Here is a 13,379-nt window from a genome sequence, read left to right on the forward strand (position 1 = left end):
TTATACCTGCCCCACCCTATCCCTCAAAGAAGCACCACCATGACACGCAATTGGACAGTCATTATTTCTGTCCCCATCCTGGTCAGACTCACAGTGTAGAGGAAATAAGTGCAATATTATTTTATAAGCCACAAATTGTAACTGGAGATTTCTCTAAACATGTTTGTGGCAGAGAAACTTATTCTACTTTATTCCACCTCAAGCATGAGAAATAAGCCTAATTTCCAACTTTATCTCATTCTGATGTCTGTTTCCCTTATGATTTCATGTATGTCATGAATACTACCTGACAGTCATCAATTGCTGAACTTCACAAAATTCTACTTTCTGCACTGGGAGAAAATTAATTAGCAACATTTCCTGTAATCTACCAGATTTTTGCAAAAAAAAAATGTTTTTTGTTAACATGATCCCATGTCCTGAAATGTCTCTCATTGTTGTGACTCATGAAAAGTTTTAAGGAGCCTGATAGATGGAAAAGTCTTTAGTTATCATCCAGCCCAGTGGTCAGCAAACTCATTAGTCAACAGAGCCAAATATCAACAGTACAATTGAAATTTGAGAGCCAAATTTTTTAAACTTAAACATCTTCTAATGCCACTTCTTCAAAATAGACTCGCCCATGCCATGGTATTTTGTAGAAGAGCCACACTCAAGGGGCCAAAGAGCTTCATGTGGCTCACGAGCCTCAGTTTGCCAACCACTGATCTAGCCTAAAGTGTCTGAAGCCCCAATATGCATTTTCTCTTTCACTTTATAGGGCTTATATTGAATCTAATTAAAATGAGAAGAAAACAATATTCACCAAGACAACTAAATGTAATGTTATATTCATCCAGCATCATCTTAAAGTATAATTCTCAAAATAAAAACAGCCCCTGTTAGCAGGAGTAAAGTTTGGAAAACTGCAAGTAAAGGGAGAAATGACCTAGGAACTACCCTGGCTAACTTATATGCAAAAATTTTACCAATGTGCAAATGAGGTGACAGTATTGCCATCAACTAGACACGACTTAACAGATCAGTAGATATTCTTTAAAAGGAGCCAATGTACCATGTACGAACGTCAATTCCATTTGCCCCACTGGCTTTTCCAGTTACATTTGCTAGGATGAGGATGCTACTATCCCCAAAATTCGCTATTTGGCCAAGAAAAGTTCCATACTATTAACCTATGCTAAAGACAGATGGAGCAGTGCAAAACAAGCAAATGCTCTGGACTGAGATGTGCCAGTGTGGTAGATAATAATGACTTTGACCTGGTGTGTGAGTCAGCCAAAGGAGACCAGCACAGGGAAATGATTTCATACAAAACTGTGGTTGAGAGCATAGGTTCCCGGGGAAGACTTAGCCTTGACTGCCACTTATCAGATCAGCATAAATGTTGGCATGTTAGTTATCTGTTGTTTCAAAATTTTGTTTATTCATTATAGATCACTCTCGTAATGAGAAAATAATTAAGTGCGTTAACTGAAAAGTGCTGCCTTTACCATTTATGACTAAGTTATGCTTCCTACACATCCTTTGGGCACCTGGAGGCCAGGAAAAATGAGCAAACCGATATATGGAAGAAAATGGTGTCAGAGAAAGCACTGCCCTCTATAAATCTGTTATTATTGTGTGTTTCCGTTCCCTCATATCCTGTCATCACAATACCCATCTCACATGTTTGCTAGGATATTTGTATTTTTAAAAAAATCCATCCTTGTACTTAGTGTACACTCTATTTTCAGAAATGACAGCTACCATTTTCATGAAGAATGTTAAGGCTATACATTCTCTTTAAAGCCTAATCTAAGTAAATTCACACAAAGACTATTAGGATAATATTTTCTTTTTTATGCATTTCTTTTTTGAGCACATTAAAGCCCTTACTCTCTCCTCCTGTAGGGAACACAGTCTGTTAACTTTGGATCCCATTGAATTGAAACAGCCTGTATCCAGGTGACATACAGGATGTCTCCTCAGGAGGAACCTAGACACGGAGGAAAGCCCAATCTGGTGCTTGGGAATAACTTGGCAGGCACAGTAATATACAGGGGGGAAGAGAACGACAGACAAAAGGAGCACAGTGTCCAGCTGTAGGGGAAAGCACTGAAAAAAACAGGAGCCAGAATTAGATGATGACAATGACGATGATTATGATGGTGACAATGATGGGTGATGATGGAGAAGTGTTAACACTGGTGATGAGAAAACTGAATTACAGTGAAGTTAAGGGAATTGGTCCAGTTTTATACAGCAGGTAGGAGGCAGAATTTAAATTTGAATCTTAGAACTCTGGCTCCAAAGCCTTTGCTCTTAACTCCAAAACAATGAGATAAGCACAAAAGTGGAAAGACAGCCCACTTCACTCCCATGGGAGCAGGCCCAGCTATTTCTGGAACACACTTGCCTCATGTCTACTGCTCAGAGCTTGGCTTTCAGACTCAGCCACTGTTCCTCACTCGCAACACATTTCTTTTTGACTCTGTGGAAAGTAACTAATTATCTTTGTAATGATTGAGATAAAGCACTTCCTACAGGTAGGATGGCCTGCAAGACCCTGTCTATCTCTATAATCCTGAGATTTAGTCAAACATTAAAAAGGGAATATAAACCACACCTGATTTTACTTCACTGATAGTTAATCACTCATTCTGAAGCAGGTAGGTGGGCAATAACCTTGACTTGTTCACAGTATAATTACAGCCTGGAGCACTGATGAAACAGAGTTTGAGAAACAGAATGAGTTTTTCTTAACTGCAGACCAGGGATGTATACGTGCATATAGCCATACAGATGCACGAGACCTGTTGGATATGCCTGCTTGTGTATTTAGAACGATAGAGGAAGAGAGGTTTTCTTTGAAGACATGCCATTGAAAACTGGAACTGGGCCAGTGCCAGCCCCACGTTTCCATTGCGGGAATTAGAAAATGTTCACCTTTTGGGTGAATGCAGCCACAGTGGAACAGTTTGACTAACGTAGGTCTCGTCCAGGTAAATTAGAAAAAGACACCTTTTTCCGATTGGATTCTACTCCATGACAAGGTACATGGCTTGGCAAGCAAACATTAGAATGTAGTTTAACTCCTACTTCCACCCTCAGTTACATGCCCTGTATATAGCACAGTCTGCACAGCATAGATGGTGACCCTGCCTAGGGACATTTAGTTGTCTTAGAGATTAGATTATAAGAATGAGTCAACTAAGCAAATGGCAAGGCATTCTGGGAAGCCAACGGGGACATTCAGACAAATGGCATTGATAGATATAGCATAAGATGCAAGGACTACATAGAACAAAGAAATCTGCCTGCACTGAACACCTCACTGTGGCATCAGAGACATAATTACCCAGAGTTTATAAAGAAAAGGGCTCAAGATCCAGGAGTAAGCATATCACATCAGAATCACTCCTAATTCTTTCTCACTTTTTCTACCAACCTACATAGATGTCCTTAAACTCTGCCATTTATCATCCAAGTTGATTTATGGGGACATAGGATCACTATTAGGCCCTCAGAGAATCAATAACACCCAGACCTAGAACAGATTGAAAGGTCCAAAGAGACATGGGTGATGGAATCCAGTTTAGGGTTAGAAAAGTGACTGTGAAAGGATAAATCCCGGTGGGGTTTTATTCCCTTTCTGGATGATGTTCAAATGTCTTCTGGCATCTTATCATACTTCTGGGAACCTTCAACTCTTTACAGCAGATCCATTCCTTGGCTGTCACCTGCCACATAGTACAGCCTTTACCTTTATAAGAAATCACTCAAAGTGTCTCTTTTGAGTTGGCCTTTCCCATGGCAGTGTGGGGATCCACTGGCGTGGCATGATTTGCAGGACTCCAAAAAGGTCTTTGCACTAATACCATCTCGTTAATTGTCACCTGAAATGCTATTATTAACATTTTCTTTCTCTGAGTTATACATTTCCTTCTGCCCAGTACTTTTGCAATGATAATACAATGCATTTCCTCCAGATATGTACACAGCTCTCTCCTTTACCTCCCCATCTTTGCTTAACTGATAACTTCCCTGATGACCTGATTTAAAATTCAACTCCACCACTGCCTTGCTCTTTCTGCCTTTTGTTCCATAGCACCTACCGCCATCTGACATAAATGTACCTTATTATATTGATTTATTCACTAACTACTTCTCTCTTCCAAATTGAATATCAATTCCATGAAGGCAGAATTTTTTATATATTTTATGTATAACTCCATTCTCAGGGCTAGAACAGTGTCTAGGACATAGTAAGTGTTGAATAAGTATTTGTTGAATGAATAAATCATCAATCAATCAATAAAGACATGATCTATTTAATATAATATAAATTGGTCAAAGCGGTTGTGTTTTGTTTTGTTTTGTTTTGTTTTGTTTTGTTTTGTTTTTAATGGAGAAGACCAGGCAGAAAAAGAGTCTGGAAACGTGAGAAAAATAATTTGAAAAATAGAGAAGAGAACTTGGTGCATTGTTTCCAACCCAATATAGGACTGCCTAAAAATCAATGTTTATACATCAGGGAAAAGATGTGACCATCTTCAACAGATGTGACCCATTATAATCAGATCACCCCCTATCAAGTATAGGTTCCAATAAATGAATTTTAACATTGCTTCCTTCAAGTATGCATAAATTAATTCTCATATCTTCCCACTGCCTCTTTTATATTCGTATGTGTGACTATGAGTCCCCTTGCTCTTTTAAGGTTTGCCTTATTTAATTCCTTTCCTCTACTTTCCTGTATTTTCCTTTAACCCCGCAAGCCAATGCTACCTATCCAGATCTAAAATACTGGAGGTTCCACAAAGAGCACAAACAGAAGAACCCATAAACAAAAGAGGCCCGTGTAGTCCCTCTTATGGACTGTTGAGAGCAGAGTCTATTAGAAGCATAAAAAGCATTTAACCCAATGCATTATTTTCAGCAAAACTTGCTGTTTTGAAATTGTTAGGTCCAAAATTAAGTTTAAAAGTACTGAATACTTTGCATGGTTTTATGTTAATTATTATTATTTAGGTAATTAATGTCTTCCCTTTATGTGTATATTTTAAAGGTTTTTGTGTTATTTAATGTGATTTTATTGCATCTTGAAACCATGTGTTTCCCATAAGTGTTCCAGGTTCAAGGCTCTGCCTTATTTTCCTCTCTCTTTATGATAGTGAGTGGCCCATTAGAAAATATCTAAATGCTAAAAATCACAGAGTGGAGTGTTAGTTAGCAGGAACAGAGGGAGGGGAGAAGTGGGGAGTTATTACTAAGCAACAGACAAAGTTTCATTTGAATAAGATGAATAAACTCTGGAGATCTACTGTGCAATACTATACCCATGAATGTATTGTATTAAAAAAGAGGAAGAAGACTTGAATAGACACTTCTCCAAAAAGGACATACAGAAGGCCAATAGAACATATGAAAAGATGCTTAATTTACTAATTGTAAGAGAAATACAAATTAAAAGCATAATTTGGTATCAGCTCACATCTATCAGAATTGTTATCATTAATAAATCTACAAATTATAAGTGCTGCTGAGAATACGGAGAAAAGGGAACCCTTATGCACTGTTGTTACAGTTGATATTTGTTAAAAGAATAGATCCAATGGTAAGTGTTATCACAATTTTAAAAAATTTTAAGAATGTATTTATATGCCAATTAATTCCCTAACATTTATCTCTAAATCTGATCTCTCCCCCAGAGTGCCTGGCTTATAGATCCAGTTGTTCCCTGGACATCTACACTCCAATATATAAGAAGCAACAATTCAACTGGGACAGTTTTAAATGAAGCTTCTAATTTTTGCCCAGTATTGAACAGTTAAGTAGGATAAGTGAAGCATTTTTCCATTCCTTCATAAACTAAAGTACATAGTTTATTTCCAAGGTTTTATCAGATTTGAGAACACACTTAATAATTGCTGCTCTTAAAACAAACAGCATTGTAGCAAAACCTATGGTTTTCAACTGGAACCAAACTATGGAAGCCCAATAAGCTGCCCTGAAATGAAGGTATTCCTAGAAGTATAATATGGCAGAAGGAGGCTGGATTGCCTACATAAGGGCTAAGAATCTAGTTTACATTGTAGGAGCAGCTGTGGTGCAACTGACTTCAATGTACAATAATAATTAATAACAATAATGACACGTTAGGAAGAGGAAATTAAAATCTGACTTATGCATTCATTTCTGAACATCACCAAGGTCTTACAAGACAGTCAAGAGCCAACTCTGGGTCAAGAGAGAAGAGGCTGGCAGTCTCACCACCATTCTGTGTCAAGTTCTTTAAAAGACACTGATGCTGGGAAACTTTAGTAATGTGCATGCTTACATCTTGGAATTTAGGTTTAAGACACACACTTTCAAGAATTACAGAGAAGCAGTTTTATGAATCCTCTGCCCACTTCATACCACCCATTCTGTCAGTGTCTTTCCTGAGGCCTATGCAATGTCTACCCATCCAATCTCATGTGAGTTTTTAAAGGATTACTTCTAAATGCAGATATACTATAAATCATAAAGATGGGAAGATGATGGCATCAGTTTCCTTGCTTCTTCCAGGAAAAAGTAAGAATATTCCTACAAAATAATGGTAACCATGACTCAGTAGTCAAAGGCCACTAATACATTCAGAATCCCATTGTAACACATGAAACTAATATAAAATAATATTGAATGTCAACTGTAATTGAAAAATAAAATTTAAACAAAAGAATCTTGTTGTAGCATTAAAAAAAATTTAAAAAATAAAAATAAATAAATAAATAAAAAACTAGCTCTGACCCTAGCTGGTTTGCCTCAGGATAGAGTGTCAGCCTGTGGACTGAAGGGTCCCAGGTTCGATTCTGCTCAAGGGCACATGCCAGGGTTGTGTTGTGGGCTGGATCCCTAGTAGGGGGAATGCAGGAAGCAGCCAATTCATCATTGATGTTTCCATCTCTCTCCCTCTGCCTTCCCCTCTAAAACCAATAAAAATATTTTTTTTTAAATTAGCTCTGGAATCTGGTTTCTTGTATAGGGACATACTGACTCTATGCTCTTCTGAATAAGTTACTAAACAGCTATGAGCCTCTATTTTCTCATATATGAATTAAAGATGACCAAACCTACAAGAAAGGCCTACAGTGAGAATTACTTATGTGGTCATATATTTAAAATGCCTTGGCAGTACATATCTCATGGTAAGCCCTCATTATTAGAAGATTAAATCTTAAGCCCATGGTATAATTTTAAGGCGTTATTGTGTTAATATTTACTACATCTTAGGCTCTGCAGGAAGCTGCCTCCAAAAAGGAGAAGGGGAGATTTATCATCTGAATGGATCAGAGTTTCATAAAGCACAAAGAATCATGCCAGAGGCTCTATCAATAACCATAAATAAGTGACCATGCATGTTTTATGAACTCAAATCTCAAATTATTATCATTTTTAGTTTTTATTGAATTTATTTGGGTGACACTGCTTAATAAAATTATGTAGGTTTCAGGTATACAATTCTATAATTCATCATCTATATATTTTATTATTTCACCATCCTGAGTCAATTCTCCTTTATCACCAATTATCTCCCTTTTACCTACTCCTATCTCCTCCCACCCCCATTTCCTCTGGTAATCACCATACTATTGTCTGTATCTATGAGTTGTTTTTTCCATAATCCCTTCACCTTTTTCACTCAGCTCCTCAACACTCTCCCTTCTGACAGCTGTCAGTCAGTTTTCTACACCTATGAGTCTGTTTCTATTTTGTCTGTTAGTTTATTGTGTTCATTAGATTCCATGTAAAAAATGAATGCAGATGGGATCAGTCCAAAAGAGTGAGTAATCTTAACCAAAAAAAAAGGTATTTTAGATTTATTTTCACAGTTGCATTGAGTTCAGTTGAATGGGATATCCAGGAAAAGGGACTTATAATGTATTTTTTATACAAAACTCTGACTCAGGACAATCCGTGTAACCATGGCACTTTCTTATATCTCTTCCCATACAAGGACTAAGAAGATCCTCAGTGAGGTCTATTCAAGAAGATCAGTGCAAGCCAAGCTTCACTGTCTCAAACTTACCCACCAATACTGATAGCTTCACTACCTTAGATAAAATCTGCATGCATGATAAGTTTGAATAGAGTGAATAAAGAGATATCAGCAGAGCAAGTGATTGAGTGACCTCAGATATATCAAAATATATATAATCAAAACATGCATAATAAAGAGTTGTAGTGTTGTCCTTTGGCAATAATTCATGGTATAAGTTTTGCAATGACAGAAGGCCTAGCAAAAAAGATGTTGTTTATGGGGCCTCAGAACCAAAGACAGCATCCATGAAAATGGCCCCATAAAGCAAAGCACTTGCACTGGGCATTGCATTTGTAATTGGAGACAAAGAAAGCACTTCATTCAGTCCCATACAGATTGCTAAACTCTACACCTATATTTTGAAATTTCTAAAACACACACACACACACACACACACACAAAATAGTCTAATGTTTCCTCAGGCCTACAGAAACTAAACCTCCATTGGCCTAAAAAACTATCCCAAGCAAAACACAAGTCTTCTCCAGGCTGTAGAATATTGCTCATAAAACATGGTCTCAATATATCCCTCCCTGCATCCACACTTCTTGCAATGTGACTTTGGAGAGCCTCCCATCAAGAAGAATTTATTTCTCCAATCAGGACCAGCCTTGTGCCTTGCTTTAACCAACAGAAAAGAGAGTCTGCAGGTTCCAGGGCCTAGGCCTTAAAAAGCCTTGCCACTTCTACACTCTGAGAATCTTAGTGGCCATCAGAGGAAGCCTGGGCTAGCCTGCTCTAGGATGATAGTCCACAAGGAGCAGAGATAAGCTATCCTCACTGAGGCCACACTGATTAGGCAGGCACAAGACAGTCTGGCAGTTGATTAAGATAAATGAGTGAGCCTAGTTAGAGAACAGAAAAGCCACCTAGCTGGTCTCAGCCCAAACTTCCAACCAACAGAATTATCAATTAAATAAATGGTTGCTGTTTTAAGCCACTATATTTGGGAGGTGATACAGCAAAAGCTAACTGATACACCATGCCCGGAAAAGATGTATGAAAAACAAGCTTCAATGTGCACCATGAATGACCCTGGATCTGAGGGGAGGATTTCTGGGTAAAGGACTGAGGTTAGAGTAAGGGGGTATTGAAGATAGGGTGAATAATATCAAGACTTGGCATCACTTCATGAGCCTACACATAGCATTTCACCTCAGAACATGAATGGGCTAGATTTTTACAGTTTTCCTACATTTATTCAAGGGCTACAATGAACAACTCTTGTGGTTTTACTAAGAGATAAAGTCCTAATTCTGTAATCTCCAGCAGAATGGCTTCATTAAGTTTCACAGGTTTATATAACTTGTTCAAAGAAAGACCTGACTGAATGAAGGCTTCTGGATCTCTCTTACATGGAGCTGAATTTCTTCACTCTTCAGATTTGATAAACAATTGCTGGGAAATACCTGAGGGCCCAGAATTGCCCTTGGGAATTGGCCTAAAAATAACCAAATTGCTTTCATCTTTACCTAAATCTTTGTTTCTAGATTCCCTCGAGAGGATGAAATTAGTTTAACAGTAGTGGCACGTCACAAACATTTGTTAGGGCAATTTATTTCAGTTTTACAAGTTACAATTAAAGGAATTATTAGAGGCCAAGAGAAGCCTTCTATAGGCAGCAGACAACACAAAACTACAGCACATTGCTTCTGTTCCTTAGAAAGGCAAATTACTCTGGACTCAGAGAGAATGCTGGGCATAATGTTTAGGAACAGAGGACCTAAGCAAAAACTAGGTGACCACGTGAAATATGCTAAGTGAGTATCCGTATCCAGAGGAAAGAGAGAGGTTCACTTTAGTTTAGAAGTCTCCTTCGGTGGGGGGCACATACGTTTGGGGAAAGTTTTTAATATAGCAAACGCCCTAGAGCAGAGGTGAGGAACGTTTTTTCTGCCAAGGACCCTTTGGAAATTTATAACATCATTTGAGAGCCATACAAAATTATCAACTTAAAAATGAGTCTGCCATATTTAGTCAAACATTTAATTAAATCAACCCTAATGCCTTGGCAGGGCCAGACCAAATGATTTATCAGGCCAGATGGTCCCCACCCCTGTTCTAGAAGATCAGGTTAGCAAACACAAAGAGAACATGGGAACATGTAGAATGAGGCACAGTCCTTGAAACAAAATTCAGTTCAGAGAGAAGTTCTAGGTGGATCATTAGTGCTCTATAGACAGAGGAAGAAAGGAAGGAAGGAAGGAAGGAAGGAAGGAAGGAAGGAAGGAAGGAAGGAAGGAAGGAAGGAGGGAGGGAGGGAGGGAGGGAGGGAGGGAGGGAGGGAGGGAGGGAGGGAAGGAAGGAAAGAAGGAAGGAGAAAAGGAGGGAAGCAACGGAGGAAAGTCGGTACGCAAGTAGGGGGGGAGGTATGGCGTTGCTGTAGGCCGTACCTCAGGGAAGGAAGGAAGGAAGGAAGGAAGGAAGGAAGGAAGGAAGGAAGGAAGGAAAGAAGGAAGGAAGGAAGGAAGGAAGGAAGGAGAGGTGAATGGATTGATGGAAGGAAGGAAAGAAGGAAGGAGGAAAGGAGGGAAGGAAGGAAGGCAGGCAGGCAGGAAGAAAGGAAGGAAGGAAGGAAGGGAGGAAGGGAGGAAGGGAGGAAGGCCTGAGAAATAGGTACCAGTAAAACTCTTACTTCTTGAGTCCTAAAAACAAGGATGCCACATCCCTTTCTCCTCATGCATGGCAGGACTTTACTCCCCTTTCTCTATCCTCACTCCACAGAGGCAATAGACTGACAAAAGCCACCACTGTTAGGGGTATCTGCCTCCTGCCAGGAGAGAAAGAGCCTAGGGCTAATGGCTCCTGGATAGAATCAGTTTGATAGAAAGGATGAAACATCAAGAGATCTGTTTAGTTAATATCAGGCTCTCCAAGACACAAAGACAAAGAGCATTTGACCCTTTGGGTGGCTGCCTCACAGTTCATCTCTCCTCTGAGTGCAAGGTCTTACCAGCTCTCTCCAAGTTAATGCATTGTAGCAGTTCTTTGCTCAGGCAGACAGAATAAAAATCGTCATACAGTCATCTCCTCTTGACGGTCTTCTCACTTGTGTGCTTCTGATGGTGTTCTCTCTCCTGCAGCTCCCTCTGATGCTAAGGGTTTAATTTTTAGGGCCTGAACCTAGAAATTGCCATTTGATGGAAACACCCACACAGAATCCCAGGGCGATACAATATATTCCATGGCCAGTGAATTCTGCTGGTGAGCTTTCTCAGTTGTTAGATCCCAGGAAAAATGAGGCCAAGAGATGGAGGGGCGGTTCCCCAGATAGGCTGCCATAAGCCATCATCCCAGTCCCCACCTTGAGAGTGTTAGTGTGGGAAGCTCAGTGCTAATCCAACTCAACAGTGAGGAAATGGATCAACTGGCATGTCTAAGAAACAGGCCAGGAGTGTCATCTACTTCAATGAAGGACGGCTCATTGTGAAAAAGCATTATATTCCTATTCCTCATTCAGAAATCATACCCTTCTCTACCCATAAGGAAGTTGTAAGACTTTACCCAATTGGAGTCCTGTTTCTGCTCAGGACTCTCTGGAAATTTTCCCTCAAAGCCTTGAGAATGTGTGGTGACACTACAAAGAACAAACCTTCAAAACAGTCAAAGTGGTACTGATCTCACTTGCAAGTTTTTCCAAAGCCCACATGAAAAGCCCACAGAAACAGGTCTCCCTGGGGACTTTCTCTCAACAATAAAGTTAAAGAAATCACCTCAGCTCTCTTCCTTCCAACGGAAGCCCAATGGGTATGGCAAGCGCACTAAGTGCCAGGGTGTGTGGATGTGGATGTCTCATTGGAGATAAAATGTTGCCAATATTTTGGCAAACAGGTCTTGTTTTAAAATCCACATTTGCCCATTGGCTACTTCTCTTAAACTTTGCTCTCTGCGACTTCCTATTGCAAAATACAATAGCAGCAGCATTATTCTTAGGTATTACTCCCTGTTGTTGTATACTCCCTTGCTGCTCGCTCTTCATCCATCTAACAGCTCCCATTATGCAGCACTTGGGAGCTGCATTTATAGTACCTAACAATCTACAAATCTACATAACATGCATAATTTTCCACTCTTCCAGGTCGTAAAAGAGCTCAGAGAGGAGGAGGAACTTGCCTAAGGTTGTAAGAGTAAGAAATAACAGCGTGTCAGGACTCTATGTGGCTACAGAGCCAAGCTCCTAAGGACTAAGGACTGTGCTCTATCATCCTTTTACTCATTCACCTGATCATTGGAGGCTTCCTAAACCCACTGCCTGCCTCTGTCAAGGCTGGCAATTGTCATCCCAGAAAATCATGATAGGAACACTTGCTGAAAAGCGCTAACTCTTGCTCAAGATCCCATAAACTATTCTGACCATAGATTCAAACATGTCCTGTCTTCCTAATGTCCACTGTGCTCTTCGACTGGGTGCTCCAATAGAAGTCAGGATCATTCAATGGTCACACGTGCCAGTCTGGAGTCAGCTGTCCCTGCATTAGAATAACAATGTCATCATTTCCTACTGTGCTTTTAGGCAGACTCCTTTCTCTCACTAATTCAGTTTCCTCACAGTAAAAGGAAAAGTCACACCACCCTACCTCCCACTGTATAATTTAGATGATTAAAGTAAACAATATAGATAAACAATATACTTTAGTTGAGATATCATGTAAGGGTTAGTAGAGGGAACTCAGGCATGTTGGTATTGGTGCTATGGGTCATTTTTACACAGAGCAAATTAGATGTGCAGAAAAAAAACCATTTGGTTGCTTGCTCTACTGGATATTAAGTAGCCTCATCTCAGGTGACCACATGCCATTGAGGAGATAATGGAGCAGAGGAGTTTCTGTCCCCTCTGCTTTTTCTTTCCCCTTCCAGTTGGGGTAGAAATTACCTGTCCATCATATTTACCCTCATCTTTACTTGGTAGACATTGCTGCTCCAGTCAGATCCCTACCCCCTTCTTTCATGTGACATCAACTTTTATGGCTTAGCCTAAATACTAGCAGGCAGTATGTAGGGAGAGAAGTGAACTTATCAATAAGGCCATCAAGATCAAAGGAACAACCTTAACTTAAGAAATTCCATAGGTAATGGAAAAGAGACCCATTTCACAGAATTGAAAAATTACAAAGTCTGGATAATGCCAGCATTATGGAAAATGTAGAAAAATGATATTCTCTTTATATAGCTATTAAAAAAAAAAAGTACAAATTGGTATAATCACTTTGAAGAGCAACCTTTCCCACATGATTTCAATTTACCTCTTCTCCACCTCTAATTGAGAATCACTGTTCCTGGAGCTAATCTATAATTGTATGTATGCACATATATATAT

The 13,379-nt window shown here is 39.4% G+C and overlaps 1 protein-coding gene across 1 annotated transcript in view; it reads left to right on the plus strand.

Moving 5' to 3' along the window:
• Positions 1-2,129: 2,129 nt before the first annotated feature.
• LOC118713057 (baculoviral IAP repeat-containing protein 5-like) overlaps positions 2,130-13,379 on the plus strand; it is a 39,911-nt gene continuing 28,661 nt past the window's right edge. The window contains exon 1 of the mRNA XM_036427409.2: positions 2,130-2,245. Within this exon, the coding sequence (XP_036283302.1) occupies positions 2,130-2,245 (116 nt within the window). The remainder of the gene's footprint in view (positions 2,246-13,379) is intronic.

Source organism: Pipistrellus kuhlii, unplaced genomic scaffold (assembly GCF_014108245.1).
Source record: "Pipistrellus kuhlii isolate mPipKuh1 unplaced genomic scaffold, mPipKuh1.p scaffold_m20_p_9, whole genome shotgun sequence".
Lineage (NCBI taxonomy): Eukaryota > Metazoa > Chordata > Mammalia > Chiroptera > Vespertilionidae > Pipistrellus > Pipistrellus kuhlii.